General features: G+C 46.2%; 1 protein-coding gene across 2 annotated transcripts in view; it reads right to left on the reverse strand.

The window, feature by feature from the left end:
• Positions 1-391: 391 nt before the first annotated feature.
• Positions 392-22,172, reverse strand: part of LOC141166801 (serine/threonine-protein kinase N1-like) — a 121,555-nt gene continuing 99,774 nt past the window's right edge. For both annotated transcript variants that reach the window (XM_073653844.1, XM_073653845.1), the window contains exons 19-22: positions 5,737-5,879; positions 2,267-2,374; positions 1,996-2,076; positions 392-757 (exon numbers count right to left, since the gene is read on the reverse strand). In XM_073653844.1, the coding sequence (XP_073509945.1) occupies positions 554-757; positions 1,996-2,076; positions 2,267-2,374; positions 5,737-5,879 (536 nt within the window). In that variant the 3' untranslated portion in view covers positions 392-553. The remainder of the gene's footprint in view (positions 758-1,995; positions 2,077-2,266; positions 2,375-5,736; positions 5,880-22,172) is intronic.

Here is a 22,172-nt window from a genome sequence, read left to right on the forward strand (position 1 = left end):
TAAGAATCTGGCACATTACATTTCCAAAAGCTGATATTTTTGTCATGTTTGGCAGTGGCTCTGTCACAGGCTGTTCTTGTATATGGAGGAGTCGAGAGAGATCGTTCAGCCAACGGCTATCTATCGTATATAGGGACTTTATGGCACAATGCATATTTTTATGACATTGTGTGCTGGGACTTTGTCCTGCAACTTTATACAGTTGAACTGCCATTTGATTTTTCTACAGGGATAGTTCTCTTAAGGACAAGGCCAAAATACAGAATACCTGGAAATCCTATAAGGAATGAAAAATCCATAGCTAAAAATGTGGTCTTTTGGGGAGGTTTCAGTGTACGCACCAGGTTTTTTTCATAGTGTCCCTCAACACAAACATCTCAGTAGACTGGTGAACATTGCATAGTTAATAAAGATCTTTATTTACAAGAACAACCTGAGGTCGGAAGAAAAAGGCAATGGACATATGGTGGCAGAAATGTATTTTTAGGAACTGAAAACCAAAACAATACTGTGAAGATAAAAGAAATAAAGAATGTCTCCAGATGTTCTCTTCTCATGCACCATCCCTCACATAGTCAAAGCCCTGAAACAGGCTCTGTTCTTGGGGATTCAATATTCGGGGCTCCCTTGGAGGAGTCAGCTCTGGTCCTTCACATGTGAATTCAGGGTCAAAGTTACTGATGTCATGAGGTCCTTTCAAAGATGGAGTGAATGGAGGGAGCAATCGACGAGCGAGGAGAGCCTCAAAATCCAACTCCTGAGATGGAAAGTAAAAGTTCTATTGGATTGGTGTCTAAACATTGGTCAAGAAGTCATATCTGGTCCATAAGTGGAGGGACAGTAACGGGGGGGGGCAGGGTGGTAGCCATGGGCGACACTAGCCCATGACTACCACCCTGCCCCCCGTTACAGGCCTTAGTAAAATTACACACCCATTATGTGAACCGCAGACACTAACATGCCAAATTTAACAGCAAAGAGACCATACACTATACTATAGCTACATTGGGGGTAGTTTTTCTGCCTCAGATTGCACCAAAAAACATACTGTTATCTAAATTTTAACTTGGATTTGGTGTGGATAAGAGGATTTGTAAAATGTGACAGTCGGATCTATTTTTACCCCGTCTCATTTAAATAGTCACTGTTTCAACAAACCCTGCATAATCCAAAGGGATCATCCACTACAATTTTTATAGTTCCAATCCACTGCACTGCCGTAAGTTTCCCCCACCTACTTTCCCCCTTTACTCTTCTGGCACAAGACATCACTTTACCGCTCCAGCCAACCAGTGTTCATTGATCGGCTGCAGCCTTCACATTCCACCCAAAAAGATTGTTTTGCAGGCAGCAAAAGGCAGGGATCCAGTATGTAGGTTGTTCTAATACCCCCCAATGGCCCATTTTTAATATGAAATAAATATTGGACAACCCCTGTAATATTCCTAGGCAATATAATGTATCTTATCAGAGAAAATCTGCTTCTTTATCCACTTATGAGCCACCTTTTTTCTTTCCCACCTGCCTTTTAAACTCAACAATCACTATGAAAAACTGCAAAAAGTCATCTTAGTCGAAACAAACTGCCAACGCACTGATGGATCAGATTACAGCTACCTACTGTAGTCTTTACAGAGGAGAGGAGGAGCAATAAGGAACGCAGAGTGAAAAAGAGAGGCAGAGACACACACAGATTGTGTTGCTGCTTTCTAGTAAGCTATTACACCCTGGGGCTTAAATCACAGCTACACTGCTCAGTACTGCTGTATAAGGTCCTCCATGCTGTCTCTTTTGAACATGTGCTACACAGAGTCAGGAGAGCAGGAATCCCTCATGTCTGTGCTGTATATGGGACACATCATAGCAGCTAATCTCCACCCTCTAGCACAGAGACAACTGACAATTAGCGAAAGAGCCTGCAATGGGGGAAAAGACAGTTATGCTAGAGAATTATTAAATCCCCTATAGTACATATACTAATATTTCATGACTTACTTTAAAGAATGGTTGTTTTTTTACATCTTCTGCATCGCGCTCTCCCGAGCCCAGACGCCTCTCAGGGTTTCTGCGCAGCAGCTGTGCACAGACGCATGAAAAAAAAGGAAATATCACAAGGTTAGTAGCTACTCACAGCCCAAGCAATAGCATGCTTTCACATCTGCTTATTCTGGCCAAACACAGCCCTAATTTTGCACAATAAGACAACCTGATATAGACAGAAGACGGTTACTCCTGCATGTGGTATTTGTGCAGACATTGCTCTTACCCTCCTCATGATTGCGATGGCTTCAGCTGATAGGAATCGAGGATACCGGACTTCATCATTAACAATACTGTCAAATACCTCCTCCTCCTCATCTCCTGGGAATGGAGACTGAGACAGAAAAGGCGCCGGTTAATAGTGATGATATACTGCACACACCGATGCTGCGGAAAGTCTCTGTGCAGTTTTATCTTAATTCATCCAACATAAAGTAAAAATGCACTTCTAACAATGGGGGTTTGATCATTCATTTACGTTTTTATTCACTTTTCATTTTTGGTTTTGTGGTATTCGTTGACGTTTTTGTGCCAAATTCTCCGAAATGGTGCAAGCCGTTCACAGATTTTGAGCAAAGTTAAAAATGGTCTTCATTTATTTTTGTGCCATCTCAGAGCAAAATAGTCTCATGTTCTCCCAAAATATTTAAAAATATGTCAAAAAAATATCAGACATACATAAAATTATTTCGGAGGTGGGCTGGACTGGAGAACATTTGTGCAAAAATTTTGTGAGTTTTCAACAAGTCACAATTAGTGAATGAATCATCCAAAGACATCTGGAAACCCCATTGCTCATCCACAATGGCAAATATATACACTGCTCAAAAAAATAGAGGGAGCACTCAAATAACACATCCTAGATCTGAATGAATGAAATATTCTCATTGAATACTTTGTTCTGTACAAAGTTGAATGTGCTGACAACAAAAATCACACAAAAATCATCAATGGAAATCAAATTTATTAACCAATGGAGGCCTGGATTTGGAGTCACCCCCAAAATTAAAGTGGAAAAACACACTACAGGCTGATCCAACTTTGATGTAATGTCCTTAAAACGAGTCAAAATGAGGCTCAGTATTGTGTGTGGCCTCCACGTGCCTGTATGACCTCCCTACAACGCCTGGGCATGCTCCTGATGAGGTTGCGGATGGTCTCCTGTGGGATCTCCTCCCAGACCTGGACTAAAGCATCCGCCAACTCCTGGACAGTCTGTGGTGCAACGTGACGTTGGTGGATGGAGCAAGACATGATGTCCCAGATGTGCTCAATCGGATTCAGGTCTGGGGAACGGGCGGGTCAGTCCATAGCTTCAATGCCTTCATCTTGCAGGAACTGCTGACACACTCCAGCCACATGAGGTCTGGCATTGTCCTGCATTAGGAGGAACCCAGGGCCAACCGCACCAGCGTATGGTCTCACAAGGGGTCTGAGGATCTCATCTCGGTACCTATTGGCAGTTAGGCTACCTCTGGCGAGCACATGGAGGGCTGTGCGGCCCTCCAAAGAAATGCCACCCCACACCATTACTGACCTACTGCCAAACCGGTCATACTGAAGGATGTTGCAGGCAGCAGATTGCTCTCCACGGCGTCTCCAGACTCTGTCACGTCTGTCACATGTGCTCAGTGTGAACCTGCTTTCATCTGTGAAGAGCACAGGGCGCCAGTGGCGACTTTGCCAATCCTGGTGTTCTGTGGCAAATGCCAAGCGTCCTGCACGGTGTGGGGTTGTGAGCACAACCCCCATCTGTGGACATCGGGCCCTCATACCACCCTCATGGAGTCGGTTTCTAACCGTTTGTGCAGACACATGCACATTTGTGGCCTGCTGAAGGTCATTTTGCAGGGCTCTGGCAGTGCTCCTCCTGTTCCTCCTTGCACAAAGGCAGAGGTAGCGATCCTGCTGCTGGGTTGTTGCCCTCCTACAGCCCCCTCCACGTCTCCTAGTGTACTGGCCTGTCTCCTGGTAGCGCCTCCAGCCTCTGGACACTACGCTGACAGACACAGCAAACCTTCTTGCCACAGCTCGCATTGATGTGCCATCCTGGATGAGCTGCACTACCTGAGCAACTTCTGTGGGTTGTAGAGTCCGTCTCATTTTACCACGAGTGTGAAAGCACAACCAACATTCAAAAGTGACCAAAACATCAGCCAGAAAGCATTGGTACTGAGATGTGGTCTGTGGTCCCCACCAGCAGAACCACTCCTTTATTGAGGGTGTCTTGATAATTGCCAATAATTTCCATCTATTGTCTATTCCATTTGCACAACAGCATGTGAAATTGATCGTCAATCAGTGTTGCTTCCTAAGTGGACAGTTTGATTTCACAGAAGTTTGATTTACTTGGAGTTATATTCTGTTGTTTAAGTGTTCCCTTTATTTTTTTGAGCAGTGTATATTTATATATACTCAATGGCAAATAGATAGATAAATATATAGATAGATAGATATGTAAATATAAAAAAAAGAAAGCAACAACAGGCGAGCACATAAAAAACAGACTTCAATAAAAGGTGCACATTAAAAAGAGGAAATGAAAAACAGATGAAAAACACCAAAAACTAGAGAAAAAAAAGCACAGATGCAATAATGGATCAGTCCCTTGGTGTTTGGAATACGACCTCTCGCAAGTTGTGAGGTGCAACAGTGGCAACACAGTCTTGCCGTGAGAGTGACCATGTTCTTTCCCTTTACCATTTTTTTTTTTTTTTAATTTTTATGTTTTGAAAAAAAAATATAAAAGAAATGCCTGATGTTTTCCACCCTCTCTCACTCCGGATCTTGTGAACTTGAAGTCACTCTAGTCGCCTAGTCACACAACTTACTAATTTTTCTCCACCAAACCTATTGTCCTAAAAATTGTCCATAAATTATACTCTTTTTTTATTGCACTGACTTTTCTTACATTAGTTTGAGGGGAGAACAACAGACATAAAACCTAAAAACAATATAAATATATATATAAATTTAGAGCACAACTCACTGGTAACAACACAGACCTCATGTTGGTGCTTCTATTTTTTTATGTTCTTCTGTTCTATGTTTTTTTTCCTTATGTTTTTGTCTGCATTCACCTATTTTTTCTTCTATATTCTATTTTTACTTTGTTCTCTGAATTTTTTATGTTTTAAGTTTTTTTCATATGTTCGGTTTTTTCTATGTTTTTCAATTTTCTTTTTCTGCTCTGTTTTTTTTCTATGTTCTGTATATGTTATCTATGTTTTCTGTCTAGTTTTTCTATGTTCTGTTTTATCTACTGTATGCTCTTTTGCTTTTTTCCGTTTTTTTTAAATCTTTATCTTTTTTTCTCTTTTCTATATTCACTGCATTATATTGTTATAAGGTCTGTATGAGCCGTTAGTGAAAATTCTTAAAGGTTATTCGTCATCCCGGTTATCCTACACTGATGGCCTCTGTTTTATAAATTTGCTTCTAGACCCACAGTCTGCAGATGTACAGTAAGTATAATGCTTCACATCGTCGAATATGAGAGCGCTGGATCTTCATCTCTTCAATTACCGTCCTTACGAGAGCCGTATCCATGGTATTTGTTGGATCTAAGTATTTTTTTCTAAAAATGGATATGATGTCCACTCACGTTTTTGGCAAAACCTCTTCACCCATGAACTCATGGACCAGAATTATTAACCAATTCTTCATCGTGACATATATGACAGAAGTCAGTCTTACCTCTCCAACCATCATCTCGTATATAAGAACTCCAAAGCCCCACCAGTCCACTGCTCGAGTGTAGGAGGCATCTGTCAGGACTTCAGGGGCCAAAAACTCTGGTGTTCCACAGAAGGTGGAGGTGCGATCTGAGGGACCCATTCCTAATATATACATATATATATATAAACAGAGGTTAGATGTTACACATAAATCTGATTTTTTTTTATTCTGTAGGCCATGCTTATGAAAAATTCTTAAGAAGATCTATCCGTCGTAAGTCAGAGGACATCGGCCTGATTTGCCATCATTACTCTCTTCCCAAGCCTTCCAAACATGTTCACACAATGTGGTCAATCATATGTAAACTAAACAAATGTATTAAATAAGAAGGGCCACATTTGACCAATTAATTGTATATATAAGATAATTACAGGCAAGCAACTGTGATCTTAATGAATCCAGTATTTTGGGAGGACATGAGTCGTGGCTATACCGAACACCAACCAGAACTTGGAAACAACAAATAAGTATTGCCACTTTTACAGTTTCAGTGAAGGAGTAGTACACGTTTGTTAGGACAAGAAACATTTTGGAGGGGTTAATTATTGTGCTTTATGGTCATTCTTGAATGTAGCATTATATAGGGATCTAGAAAGCTTGGATACTTTTGAACTTATTTTCTTGAATAATAGATGGTGATCACCTTAAGGCCAAAAAGTAAAAAGAAAGTCTCTCACTGTGGAGGATCCAGCACAAGTGTCACATTCCAGCTCAGCTGCCCTATAGGATCAGGGGCGTGCTGAGCTGTCAGTATTGAGAGTTATAGCACAATCCGCAAATCTGAGGCAGGGGCGTGCTGGGCTGATGGTATTGTGATTAACAGCCCAGCTGCTCACTCTGTCCAGGCCTGGTGGGTTCTCCAGGTGCAACCCATTCTGGGTGATTACCTGACTGTTTAGTTGGCTGGCTATTATCAGACCTTGCCAGTTATCGCTTAAGCTCAGTTGTATGTTTGCTCTACGTTCTGTGTTCTGATATACTGCTCTTTGCTGTTGGATCTTGGATTTTCGTTTTTGACTACCCATTTGTATTACCCCTTTTTGCCTTGATGTACTTTGATCTTGATTTCCTGACCCTGGACTTTGCTTTTGACTATCTGTTTGTCTTTTCCCTTTGTCTATCATGTACACTCCTGGCATTTGACCTCGGACTCCCTGACTTCCCCGCCTCTCGGCTTGTCAATGAGAAGTGACTCAGCGTGACAACAAGTGTGCAGGGCACATAGGGCTGGTTTTGGACCAAGTGGGGCCCTGGGCAAAGGTTTAAAATGGGGCCCCAAATGCTCACATATTGCACTATCACAAAGATACATTTAAGTTGCATTTACATGCATTAAGTTCAGCCCTTAAACGAGTGCGATGGACAATATTGAAGTCATTCGGTGCTTGTATACTGGCCTCTTTACACAGGATGACAAATGATGGGAAGAGAATAATCACTAGGAGATCAACCTGTCCTCGTACTGCATCATATTATCAGCAGCACATCTTCACTTTAAACCAGATGATGTGCTGCTGAGAACAATGATTTTTGTTCCAGCATAAACAATCCAATCACTCGATGAATAGGCAGCATTTTGCTCATTTGTTGGGCGATGTTTACACCTATCAAATCTCGTCTGCAGTGGCGGGATCTATGAGTGCGGATGCTACACACACAGTATGTGACACAAACATTGTATGTTCCAAACACATATGTATATACATATAGCACACACATATATACAGCAAGCACATACACATACAGATGCATACATGGAGCACATACATACAGATGCATGCATACACAGAGCACATACATACAGATACATACATACACAGGAAGATACATACAGAGACATACATGCACATACATACAGAGGAGTGCATGTATATACATACAGAGACATGCATGCACATACATACTGACACATGCATGCACATACAGTACAGACCAAAAGTTTGGACACACCTTCTCATTTAAAGAATTTTCTGTATTTTCATGACTTTGAAAATTGTACATTCACAGTGAAGGCATCAAAACTATGAATTAGCACATGTGGAATTATATACTTAACAAAAAAGTGTGAAACAACTGAAAATATGTCTTATATTCTAGGTTCTTCAAAGTAGCCACCTTTTGCTTTGATGACTGCTTTGCACACTCTTGGCATTCTCTTGATCAGCTTCAAGAGGTAGTCACCGGAAATGGTTTTCACTTCACAGGTGTGCCCTGTCAGGTTTAATACGTGGGATTTCTTGCCTTATAAATGGGGTTGGGACCATCAGTTGTGTTGTGCAGAAGTCAGGTGGATACACAGCTGATAGTCCTACTGAATAGACTGTTAGAATTTGTATTATGGCAAGAAAAAAGCAGCTAAGTAAAGAAAAATGAGTGGCCATCATTACTTTAAGAAATGAAGGTCAGTCAGTCCAAAAAATTGAGTAAACTTTGAAAGTGTCTCCAAGTGCAGTTGCAAAAACCATCAAGCGCTACAAAGAAACTGGCTCACATGAGGACCGCCCCAGGAAAGGAAGACCAAGAGTCACCTCTTCTTCTGAGGATAAGTTTATCCGAGTCACCAGCCTCAGAAATCGCAGGTTAACAGCAGCTCAGATTAGAGACCAGGTCAATGCCACGCAGAGTTCTAGCAGCAGACACATCTCTACAACAACTGACTCTACATGCCTGGTTCCCACCGTGAAGCATGGAGGAGGAGGTGTGATGGCGTGGGGGTGCTTTGCTGGTGACACTGTTGGGGATTTATTCAAAATTGAAGGCATACTGAACTAGCATGGCTACCACAGCATCTTGCAGCGGCATGCTATTCCATCCGGTTTGCGTTTAGTTGGACCATCCTTTATTTTTCAACAAGACAATGACCCCAAACACACCTCCAGGCTGTGTACGGGCTATTTGACCAAGGAGGAGAGTGATGGGGTGCTACGCCAGATGACCTGGCCTCCATAGTCACCAGACCTGAACCCAATCAAGATGATTTGGGGTGAGCTGGACCGCAGAGTGAAGGCAAAAGGGCCAACAAGTGCTAAGCATCTCTGGGAACTCCTTCAAGATTGTTGGAAGACCATTTCTTACCTCTTGAAGCTCATCAAGAGAATGCCAAGAGTGTGCAAAGCAGTCATCAAAGCAAAAGGTGGCTACTTTGAAGAACCTAGAATATAAGACATATTTTCAGCTGTTCACACTTTTTTGTTAAGTATATAATTCCGCATGTGTTAATTCATAGTTTTGATGCCTTCAGTGTGAATGTACAATTTTCAAAGTCATGAAAATACAGAAAAATCTTTAAATGAGAAGGTGTGTCCAAACTTTTGGTCTGTACTGTACATACAGACACATGGATGCACATACTGTAGTGCGGCGTTGTTCACACTCTGCAGTAAATGAGGCAGTGACCCAAGGAAAGTGCAACTTAAACGGCTTTACTTGCCAAAAACTCACAACCCATATGCAAAAGCTGTCCTCCAGATCGCAGCCGGGATATCCACACAGTCTGTGTAATCCTGTCGCCGTGGGAGACGGCCGCGCCGTGTCATTTTAGGGTGCATCAGGGTTGCCTTCACAGTCCTGTGTTCAGCATCACACAAGCTTGCAGAGCTTCCTGGTCTGCTGCCAGCAATCTCAACACTGACACACCTAAACCTTTGCTGCAGGTTTTTAAAAAGGGATCTGTGGCTATGAGCCACTTGTAAGACCCATGCTGGAGAGAGTGGACCGCCCCACTGCCATCCTGTAGTCCACTCCAAGAATAAAAGCCCATGCCGGGCTTTCTTAAATCCAACTTGGCTAAATAGCTTGACCAAGTTCAACCTTTACTTCTATTCTGCACTGCAATCACAGCTGTGTCTGTGACTGCAATGCACTCCAGCGGGTTTAATATGCCTCTATGAACATTCTAGGAGAAACATACCATCCCTCGCACCTGACCCCTCTCACTGCCTCACATATCCCCCCCCCCCTTCTGTTCAAACTTGTGGGTTTAAACACTTGTCACCGTACAGGGTGCCCGTAACAGAGTTTCCGTATTTCCCTATGACTTCCCAGCCCGATGTTCCACCGAAAAACTAAAATTTTGCAGGGACAGGAATCATTTGGTGACCCGAGCATTCCTCTCCTTTGCATTTCTCATCCAGAGCAAATAATAGCATAGGGACTCCAAGGTCCACTTAATAGCAAAGCACTCCTTCTCCACTACGCTATAATTTTTCTCTGCCAGGGTAAGTTTCCTGTTCAAGTAGGTAACCAGATGTTCATATCTGTTCACCTCTTGCGACAGTAAGGCACCTAAGCCTACCTCTGAGGCATCCATTTGTATGACAAAGTTTTTATTGAAGTTGGGGCTGATGAGGACCAGCTGTCCACACAACGCCGACTTCATGGACTGGAACGCTTCCTCCGTTTGACGGTTCCACCGTACCATAACCGACTTCTTACCCTTTAACAGATCGGTTAGGGTAAGGGCCGATCTCTCAGCAAAATTAAGTATGAACCGGCTGTAGTACCCAATGATGCCGAGAGACGCTCTCATCTGTTTTGTACTCAAAGGCCTGGGCCAGTTTTAAATGGCCTTAATCTTATTTATTTGGGGTTTGATAACCCCATGGCCAATCATGTACCCTAAGTACCGGGCTTTCTTGAGACCTATCACACATTTTTTTGGGTTCGCTGTTAACCCCGCGATTCTGAGTGAATCCAGCACCGCTTGTACCTGGGACAGGTAGGTATGCCAGTCGGTACTAAAGATGATGATATCGTCTAAATATGCTGACGCGTACTTCTGGTGAGGCTCTAACACTATGTCCATCAACCTCTGGAAGGTGGCCGGAGCCCCATGTAATCCAAAAGGCCAGACAACATAGTGATAGAAACCCTCTGGAGTTATAAAGGCGGTCTTTTCTTTTGTCGACTCTGTAAGTGGCACCTGCCAGTAACCCTTGGTCAGATCGAACGTGGTGAAGTACTGGGCCTGCCCCAGTCTCTTAATTAGCTCATCTACCTGGGGCATTGGATAAAGGTCAAACTTTGACACCTCATTCAATTTTCGAAAGTCATTACAGAATTGTAATGACCCTTCTGGCTTAGGAATCAGCACAATGGGGCTAGCCCACACACTCCTGGATTCCTCGATGACTCCTAACTGGAGCATTTGCTTTACTTCAGCCGCGATGGCTTGCCTCCGAGCTGATGGCACACGGTACAGTTTCATTCGTACCGTTGCCCGAGGCTTGGTGACAATGTCATGTCGGATCACTGAGGTCCAGCCAGGCAGTTCTGAGAATACGTCGGTATTCTGATGCACCAGACTCCGAGCTTTCCATCGCTGCTGTTTAGTGAGAGTGTCACTTATCTTAACTTCACCCTCAGCCACGTCCCTGGCCAGAGACAGAGGGTTCCCCAACAGTACGACCGGAGTGGCATCCGTAACCAAATATTCCCGGTCTTTCCAGGCTTTTAGCAGGTTCAAAAAATGCATTTGTTCAGGTTTTCTCTTTCCGGGCTGGTACACTCTGTAATTCACCTCCCCCACCTTTTCCTGTACTTTATATGGCCCTTGCCACTTGGCCATGAGTTTACTCTCTGCTGTGGACACTAGCACTAACACCCGATCCCCTTCTTTAAAGGACCTGACCATGGCTCTTTTATTATATGTATGACTATGCGCTGCCTGGGCATCCAATAGATGCTCTTTTACTATCGGCATGACCGCCGTGATCCGATCCTGCATGCTTGCCACGTGTTCAATTACACTCCTTTACGGAGATGGCTCCTGTTCTCAGGTCTCCTTGGCAATGTCCAGCAACCCCCTAGGATGCCTGCCATACAATAGCTGAAAGGGTGAGAAGCCCGTGGAAGACTGTGGCACCTCGCGGACAGCGAACTTCAAATAGGGCAGTAACATGTCCCAATCCCTCCCGTCCTTGGAGACCACTTTTTTTAGCATAGATTTAAGAGTCTTATTAAATCTCTACACCAACCCATCAGTCTGTGGGTGGTACACCGATGTGCGCAACTGTTTAATTCGGAGCAGCTTACATAGCTCCCTTGTCCCCTTGGCCATAAAAAGAGTCCCCTGATCTGTAAGGATCTCCTTTGGTAGCCCAAGGCGGCAGAACATTGCAAACAGCTCGAGGGTGATAAGTTTTGCCTCTGGGTAACGAGTGGCATAATCTACTGACGCGCCCCCTGGGCCATATTCTTTAGGGGGAATATCCGGAGCCGGATCAGATGGGAGTTGTAGTCTTCCGAGTGGCTGTGACCCGGTCCGTGCCCAGGGTGTCAAACTCAGTTGTATGTGGCAGTCCTACAGATGTTATTAAGTTCTTTATTGTCGACTACGCCACCCGTTGTATTGCGGTCACTATGGCCGCCGCTGCAGCAGGGTCCGCTGAGGCTGATGGTGTAGGTGCAGCTTTTGATGGTATAACCCCCAACGGGTGGGGTATAGCCTCAGGGGGTCAGGTGCAGAGGATGGGGGTTGTGGTGGTGCAGCATAGATGTTAAAGGAAGACAGAGTCGGGTTGTGCAATTTAGGGTATTTACTCACTGCTGATGTTCCGGTCACTCCAGCTTCAAGTGACCTCCCGAGCCGTGCTGCGTCCACCAGGTCCTGGATCCAGCCAACCCCCAAGCGAGTCCGGAGCGTGACCCTGAGCTCTCCTTCTGTCCTTTCTCTGGCCGTCCCCACTATTGATCCACCCAGGTCCAGCTCCCTCGGGCCTTCTGTTGGGAGACCCTTGGCCTTGGGTTCCCTGACCCTCCACGTGGTATGCCTTCGTGGTGGATGTGGTGGGTGGCCGTGGCAGACGCTGCCCACGGCCTCCGGTCTCTGGCTGGGGTGTGTTTTTGCCCCCCACCAGCTTGGGTTCCGGTACCCTGATGCCGACTCTTCACCCGTAGCTTGAATTTGGGTTCTCAGAGTCCTCTCTTAGTCCCCTCTCTGGGTCTTTCCTTCTTTCTCCTCTCTCTCTCTGGGGCTTCTCTGCTCTCTGCTCTCCTCCTCTGCAAAGACTGACTGACCCTGTTCTCTGATGGTGCCCACCTTATATACACCCTCTATGTGTGAGCTCAGGTGACCAGCACCCAATGAGCTCCTATCTTTACCCAGGCTGCTCCCCCTATCTGCCCCTACACTACTTGGGATGTACCACCCCCCTCCCACTCCAGCCAGGAACAGACTCGGTCGTACCTGCACATTTCTAAGTGGGAGTACCGTCGGTCTGCTCCTCGGAAATGGGATGTGTGTAGTGCATGCAGCCTACCGAGCTCAGTTCCACACTCCATCCTTACCCGGGAGTGGAATATCACACCTCTGGATTGAGGTGCAATACCCCTGTAGCAGCCGAATCCTCAGGGTGCTACACTACTACCACCAAAATTTGTTGGTGGCCACAGGTGGATTTTACTATGGGCCCCACCAGATCCATAGCAATCCGCTCAAATGGTACCTCTGTAATGGGCAGAGGTACCAATGGACTCCAGAAATTTGGAGTGGGTGTGGTAAGTTGACACTCGGGACATGACTCATAATACCTCTGCACCTCGACATAAATCCCGGGCCAAAAGAACCGCTGCAGAATAAGTTCTTGTGTTTTCTTGACGCCCAAGAGACCACCCAGCAGATGTGTGTGGGCCATCTCTAGCACCGCCCGATGGTATGACTGGGGCACTACCAGCTGTTCCACTACTTCACCCCGGATTTTATCAACCCTATATAATAACTCCTGGTTGACATGCGGGGAAAAAACGCCTCTGCACTCTGTTGCTGAGGCACCCCATTTATTTCTACCACCCTTTCTCGTGCCCGGACTTGAGTGGGATCCTGGAGCTGAGCTGTCCCAAATGTATCAGGGGACACCTCCAGCTCTGGAATCGATGAGGTCTCCTCGACCTCTCCTGCCAACACATCTGGGGAAACCTATCGGGGTTACACTCTGTCCCTAGATTGGCGACCCCTTTGGCAGGTATCCCTGACTCCGGATCTTCAGGTTCCGCGCCTGGAATGACATTTACCCTGGGAGGGTTCATTTTGTTCTCCCACAGGGACCAGAACAGGGGCAAGTCTCTTCCCAACACAGTCCCATAGGGAAGGGTCTACACCACTCCCACCACATGTTTCATCTCTCCACACGGGGTGAAAAAATTAACCTTCACTGTCGGGTACTCTCGGAAGTCCCCATGTATGCAAACAACCCCGACTTTCCGACCATTGGGGCTGTCCTCGGCAACCAACGACGCATGGACAAGTGTCACCAGGCTCCCTAAGTCCAAGAGGGCCTCCGTCGGGTACCTGTTGACGTGTACCTGGCACAGTTGGGGTTCACTGCGCGTTGTGTCTGCATTCGCGGTGCAGACTGTCTGGGCATACATGGACACCTGGCAAGTAAACTCGCAGTCCATGGGTTCTACAGTCAGGGGGCAGTTAGCAGCCACATGTCCGGGCCCTTGGCATCTCCAGCATCTAATAGTGGAGGCGCTGTTAGTCCTTGAGCCCGTTTTAGGGGAAACAGATCTCCTGCCACCCTCACTCCGGGGTACCCGCTCTGTATGGGCTCGATGCTGACTGGGCTTGCAGGGTCCGGCGTGACACCATACTGTAGTGCGGTGGTGTTCACACTGTGCAGTAAATGAGGCAGTGACCCAAGGAAAGTCCAACTTAAACTGCTTTATTTGCTAAAAACTCACAACTCATATGCAAAAGCTGTCCTCCGGATCGCAGCCGGGTTATTCACACAGTCTGTGTAATCCTGTTGCCGTGGGAGACACCGTGCCACTTTAGGGTGCATCAGATACGTTGCCTTCACAGTCCTGTGTTCAACATCACACAAGCTTGCAGAGCTTCCTGGTCTGCTGCCAGCAATCCCAACACTGACACACCCAAACCTTTGCTGCAAGTTTTTAAAAAGGGATCTGTGGCCATGAGCCACTTGTAAGACCCGGGCTGGAGGGAGTGGACAGCCCCACTGTCATCCTGTAGTCCACTCCAAGAATAAAAGCCCATGCGGGGTTTTCTTAAATCTAACTTGGCCAAATAGCTTGACCAAGTTCAACCTTTACTTCTATTCTGCACTGCAATCACAACTGTGTCTGTGATAGCAATGCACTCCAGCGGGTTTAATATGCCTCTATGCACATCCTAGGAGACACATACTGTCCCTCACATATGACCCCTCTCACTGCCTTACAATATACACAGAGACATGCATTTACATACAGACACATGCATGTACATACAGAGACATGCATGCACATACGTACAGAAACATTCATGCACATATATACACTAGCTATTGAACCCATTCTACGCTCGGGTGGCGAGCATTTTTATTAGTACATTTTTAATTTTATTAATGGCGCCGAAGTCAGCATGTGCGCATAGCGCGCTATCATGCGCCATTTTTTTTAAAGACATTGTCTGCAAATTCAAATATACAGTGTCTTCAATAAAATGGCACCGTAGTGTGGTATGCACATGTGCTGACTCCAGTGCCTCACTGCGCAGCCGCCACCCATCCCATTTCAGACAGAAGGACGCGTCCAGCATTTATAAGATGTACTGAGAATACAGGGGGGTGTACTCATTTATGCTGAGCGCTGTATATATAACGTACTAAGAATACAGGGGGTGTACTCACTTATGCTGAGTGCTGTATATGTAATGTACTGAGAATACAGGGGGGTGTACTCACTTACGCTGAGCGCTGTATATATAACGTACTGAGAATACAGGGGGGTGTACTCACTTACGCTGAGCGCTGTATATATAACGTACTGAGAATACAGGGGGGTGTACTCACTTACGCTGAGCGCTGTATATATAACGTACTGAGAATACAGGGGGGTGTACTCACTTACGCTGAGCGCCATGGCCGGCGTCAGCACCCGGCGTACCCGGGCAAGTGCCGGGGCCCTGGAAAATCAGAGGGGCCCAGCCGCCCACTCACTGTCGGGGCCGGGCCCACACACCCACCCGCCCACTCACTGTCGGGGCCGGGCCCACACACCCACCCGCCCACTCACTGTCGGGGCCGGGCCCACACACCCACCCGCCCACTCACTGTCGGGGCCGGGCCCACACACCCACCCGCCCACTCACTGTCGGGGCCCTGGCCGCTTCCTCGGCACCTGTTCAGGGACGCAGGCGCTGCTTGATTGCCGGCACTTCCCCCAGACATGGCCGCGCGCTGTCCGTCTGTGTCTGCTAGTAATGACACGGCAGGGTCGACGGCACTGCACCTTTAATTGTGCTTGTGTGTCGCTCCTGCCGCGTCATTACTAGCAGACACAGCCGCAATCAAACACCGTCGGAGCGGAGGTCCTGCACAGATGGGCGGGAGGGGCCCGGACCCGACCGCAAGTGGGCCCCTCTGATGTTCCAGGGCCATGAAGTCTGTGACACGCCGGGGGCCCTGCACTGCCCCATACCCGAGGAGCTGTTGGACAGGACACTGGACCGGGGACAGGTGAGTGAGGCTTCCCCAATCCCCATATTAAAAATATTAGTAATGGGTCTGTGTGAGTGCATGTATGTGAATGTCAGTGTATATGACTGTGTATATATATTTGTCTGTTTTATCTATGTGTATGTCTGTATGTGTACATATGTCTGCGTACCGTGTGTGCGCGCGCATATGTCTGCATACCGTGTGTGCGCGCGCATATGTCTGCGTACCGTGTGTGCGCGCGCATATGTCTGCGTACCGTGTGTGCGCGCGCATATGTCTGCGTACCGTGTGTGCGCGCGCATATGTCTGCGTACCGTGTGTGCGCGCGCATATGTCTGCGTACCGTGTGTGCGTGCATATGTCTGCGTACCGTGTGTGCGCACGCATATGTCTGCGTACCGTGTGTGCGCGCGCATATGTCTGCGTACCGTGTGTGCGCACGCATATGTCTGCGTACCGTGTGTGCGCACGCATATGTCTGCGTACCGTGTGTGCGCACGCATATGTCTGCGTACCGTGTGTGCGTGCATATGTCTGCGTACCGTGTGTGCGCACGCATATGTCTGCGTACCGTGTGTGCGCACGCATATGTCTGCGTACCGTGTGTGCGCGCGCATATGTCTGCGTACCGTGTGTGCACGCGCATATGTCTGCGTACCGTGTGTGCGCACGCATATGTCTGCATACCGTGTGTGCGCACGCATATGTCTGCGTACCGTGTGTGCGCACGCATATGTCTGCGTACCGTGTGTGCGTGCATATGTCTGCGTACCGTGTGTGCGTGCATATGTCTACGTACCGTGTGTGCGCACGCATATGTCTGCGTACCGTGTGTGCGTGCATATGTCTGCGTACCGTGTGTGCGCACGCATATGTCTGCGTACCGTGTGTGCGTGCATATGTCTGCGTACCGTGTGTGCGCACGCATATGTCTGCGTACCGTGTGTGCGCACGCATATGTCTGCGTACCGTGTGTGCGCACGCATATGTCTGCGTACCGTGTGTGCGTGCATATGTCTGCGTACCGTGTGTGTGCACGCATATGTCTGCGTACCGTGTGTGCGCACGCATATGTCTGCGTACCGTGTGTGCGCACGCATATGTCTGCGTACCGTGTGTGCGCACGCATATGTCTGCGTACCGTGTGTGCGCACGCATATGTCTGCGTACCGTGTGTGCGCACGCATATGTCTGCGTACCGTGTGTGCGCACGCATATGTCTGCGTACCGTGTGTGCGCACGCATATGTCTGCGTACCGTGTGTGCGCACGCATATGTCTGCGTACCGTGTGTGCGTGTGCATATGTCTGCGTACCGTGTGTGCGCGCGCATATGTCTGCGTATGTGAAGGATGAGGGGGCAGGCTGGGCCATGTGTAATAAAAAAATAAATATATATATATATATATATATATATATATTTATTTATTTCTCCGCCGTATCTGTGCGTCATGAATCGTGTATGTGTTAAAAGGGCCCACTGAGACTCTTTCGCCCGGGGCCCAGAAAAACCTGGAGCCGGCCCTGCTGAGCGCTGTATATATAACGTACTGAGAATACAGGGGGGTGTATTCTCTTACATTGAGCGCTGCATGTATAGCGTACTGAGAATACAGGGGGGTGTACTCACTTACGCTGAGCACTGTATGTATAACGTACTGAGAATACAAGGGGGTGTACTCACTTACGCTGAGCGCTGTGTGTATAACATACTGAGAATACAGGGGGGTGTACTCACGCTGAGCGCTATATGTATAACGTACTGAGAATACAGGGGGGTGTACTCACTTATGCTGAGTGCTGTATGTATAACGTACTGAGAATACAGGGGTGTACTCACTTATGCTGAGAGCTGTAGATGTAACGTACTGAGAATACAGGGGGGTGTACTCACGTTGAGCGCTATATGTATAACGTGTTAAGAATACAGGGGGTGTACTCACTTATGCTGAGTGTTGTATATATAATGTACTGATAATACAGGGGTGTACTCACTTATGCTGAGAGCTGTAGATGTAATGTACTGAGAATACAGGGGGTGTATTCACGCTAAGCGCTGTAGATGTAACGTACTGAGAATACAGGGGGTGTACTCATTTACGCTGAGCGCTTTATGTATAACGTACTGAGAATACAGGGGGTGTACTCACTTATGCTGAGCGCTGTAGAAGTAACATACTGAGAATACAGGGGGTGTACTCACTTATGCTGAGAGCTGTAAATGTAACGTACTGAGAATACAGGGGGTGTACTCATTTACGCTGAGCGCTTTATGTATAACGTACTGAGAATACAGGGGGGTGTACTCACTTATGCTGAGCGCTATATGTATAACGTACTGAGAATACAGGGGGGTGTACTCACTTATGCTGAGCGCTATATGTATAACGTACTGAGAATACAGAGGGGTGTACTCACTTACGCTGAGCGCTATATGTATAACGTACTGAGAATACAGGGGGGTGTACTCACTTATGCTGAGCGCTGTAGATGTAACATACTGAGAATACAGAGGGGTGTACTCACTTACGCTGAGTGCTTTATGTATAACGTACTGAGAATACAGGGGTGTACTCACTTATGCTGAGCGCTGTAGATGTAACGTACTGAGAATACAGGGGTGTACTCACTTATGCTGAGCGCTGTAGATGTAACGTACTGAGAATACAGGGGGTGTACTCATGCTGAGCGCTGTAGATGTAACGTACTGAGAATACATGGGGGTGTACTCATTTACACTGAGCGCTTTATGTATAACGTACTGAGAATACAGGGGGGTGTACTCACATTGAGCGCTGTATGTATAACGTGTTAAGAATACAGGGGGTGTACTCACTTATGCTGAGTGTTGTACAGTACAGACCAAAAGTTTGGACACACCTTCTCATTTAAAGATTTTTCTGTATTTTCATGACTTTGAAAATTGTACATTCACACTGAAGGCATCAAAACTATGAATTAACACATGTGGAATTATATACTTAACAAAAAAGTGTGAAACAACTGAAAATATGTCTTATATTCTAGGTTCTTCAAAGTAGCCACCTTTTGCTTTGATGACTGCTTTGCACACTCTTGGCATTCTCTTGATGAGCTTCAAGAGGTAGTCACCGGAAATGGTTTTCACTTCACAGGTGTGCCCTGTCAGGTTTAATAAGTGGGATTTCTTGCCTTATAAATGGGGTTGGGACCATCAGTTGTGTTGTGCAGAAGTCAGGTGGATACACAGCTGATAGTCCTACTGAATAAACTGTTAGAATTTGTATTATGGCAGGAAAAAAGCAGCTAAGAAAAACGAGTGGCCATCATTACTTTAAGAAATGAAGGTCAGTCAGTCCGAAAAATTGGGCAAACTTTGAAAGTGTCCCCAAGTGCAGTTGCAAAAACCATCAAGAGCCACAAAGAAACTGGCTCACATGAGGACCACCCCAGGAAAGGAAGACCAAGAGTCACCTCTGCTTCTGAGGATAAGTTTATCCGAGTCACCAGCTTCAGAAATCGCAGGTCAACAGCAGCTCAGATTAGAGACCAGGTCAATGCCACACAGAGTTCTAGCAGCAGACACATCTCTACAACAACTGTTAAGAGGAGACTTTGTGCAGAAGGCCTTCATGGTAAAATAGCTGCTAGGAAACCACTGCTAAGGACAGGCAACAAGCAGAAGAGACTTGTTTGGGCTAAAGAACACAAGGAGTGGACATTAGACCAGTGGAAATCTGTGCTTTGGTCTGATTAGTCCAAATTTGAGATCTTTGGTTCCAACCACCGTGTCTTTGTGCGACGCAGAAAATGTGAACGGATGGACTCTACATGCCTGGTTCCCACCGTGAAGCATGGAGGAGGAGGTGTGATGGTGTGGGGGTGCTTTGCTTGTGACACTGTTGGGGATTTATTCAAAATTGAAGGCATACTGAACAAGCATGGCTACCACAGCATCTTGCAGCGGCATGCTATTCCATCCGGTTTGCGTTTAGTTGGACCATCATTTATTTTTCAACAGGACAATGACCCCAAACACACCTCCAGGCTGTGTAAGGGCTATTTGACCAAGAAGGAGAGTGATGGGGTGCTACGCCAGATGACCTGGCCTCCACAGTCACCAGACCTGAACCCAATCGAGATGGTTTGGGGTGAGCTGGACCACAGAGTGAAGGCAAAAGGGCCAACAAGTGCTAAGCATCTCTGGGAACTCCTTCAAGATTGTTGGAAGACCATTTCCGGTGACTACCTCTTGAAACTCATCAAGAGAATGCCAAGAGTGTGCAAAGCAGTCATCAAAGCAAAAGGTGGCTACTTTGAAGAACCTAGAATATAAGACATATTTTCAGTTGTTTCACACTTTTTTGTTAAGTATATAATTCCACATGTGTTAATTCATAGTTTTGATGCCTTCAGTGTGAATGTACAATTTTCATAGAAATGAAAATACAGAAAAATCTTTAAATGAGAAGGTGTGTCCAAACTTTTGGTCTGTACTGTATATATAATGTACTGATAATACAGGGGTGTACTCACTTATGCTGAGCGCTGTAGATGTAACGTACTGAGAATACAGGGGGTGTACTCACTTATGCTGAGAGCTTTATGTATAACGTACTGAGAATACAGGGGGGTGTACTCACGTTGAGCGCTGTATGTATAACGTGCTAAGAATACAGGGGGTGTACTCACTTATGCTGAGTGTTGTATATATAATGTATTGATAATACAGGGGTGTACTCACTTATGCTGAGCACTGTGTATATAACATACTGAGAATACGGGGGGTGTACTCACTTATGCTGAGCACTGTGCATATAATGTACTGAGAATACAGGGGGGTGTACTCACTTATGCTGAGCACTGTGTATATAATGTACTGAGAATACAGGGGGGTGTACTCACTTATGCTGAGCGCTGTGTATATAATGTACTGAGAATACGGGGGGTGTACTCACTTACGCTGAGTGCTGTATATATAACGTACTGAGAATATAGAGGGGTGTACTCACTTATGCTGAGTGCTGTATGTATAACGTACTGAGAATACAGGGGGTGTACTCACTTATGCTGAGCGCTGTATGTATAACGTCCTGAGAATACAGGGGGTGTACTCACTTATGTTGACTGCGGTATATATAATGTACTGATAATATGGGGGTGTACTCATAAATTTGTCTCTCTCTTCCTCTCTCTCTTGTCCTGGACATATTGTCATCATGGCACTATTCTGAGCATGCTCAGTCTATAGAGGCTTCAGACAGAAGGACACATCCCTGGTTATAGTATAGATACAGACACATGCATGCACAGGCCCATACATATACACACACATACACAATAGAATACTTCCCGGTCCCCTCTTCTTCAGTTCTCCTAAACTCCTGCACAGTACAGGACCTGTGGTGACATCACAGTCAAATGACAGGTCACATGATCGTGATGACACCAAAGGTCCTGAAGTCCCGCAGACATGTGGTAACATCATGGTCACATGACTATGATGTCACCAAAGGTCCTTAAGCAGTCTCAGCATTGGAAATTTGATTGATAATGTAGAGCTATTATCAATCTAATTAGTACAGTAGATGCTTGGGGCCCCTGAGGGAGTGAGGGCCCTGTGCAATTGCCCATTTAACCGCTAACGCCGGCCCTGAGGACCCAGACAGCTCATATATTTAAACAAGATTGGTGTAATGTCTAATTTCCTCTGTGGTGGATCTGAAGGGTTAATTGAACACTTAACAGATTACTGCAGAATGCTGGGGATCCCAGAATGAGGGGACCTTTTTTTTAGAAGGACATTCTTCAAACAAAAAGGCATTGTTCAATTGCTTTGTACAATAATAAAGTCAACACATAAGAGCCGGGTATCAAAAAAGCCCAATCTATTTAATAACTGTTGTAAAGCAGGGGTGTCCAACCAGCTGGCAGCATGTGACCCGAAGCGACTATGAATGTGGACTAACACAGA

This window comes from Phyllobates terribilis, unplaced genomic scaffold, assembly GCF_046119375.1.
Source record: "Phyllobates terribilis strain yellow unplaced genomic scaffold, ASM4611937v1 Scaffold_11__3_contigs__length_659146591, whole genome shotgun sequence".
Lineage (NCBI taxonomy): Eukaryota > Metazoa > Chordata > Amphibia > Anura > Dendrobatidae > Phyllobates > Phyllobates terribilis.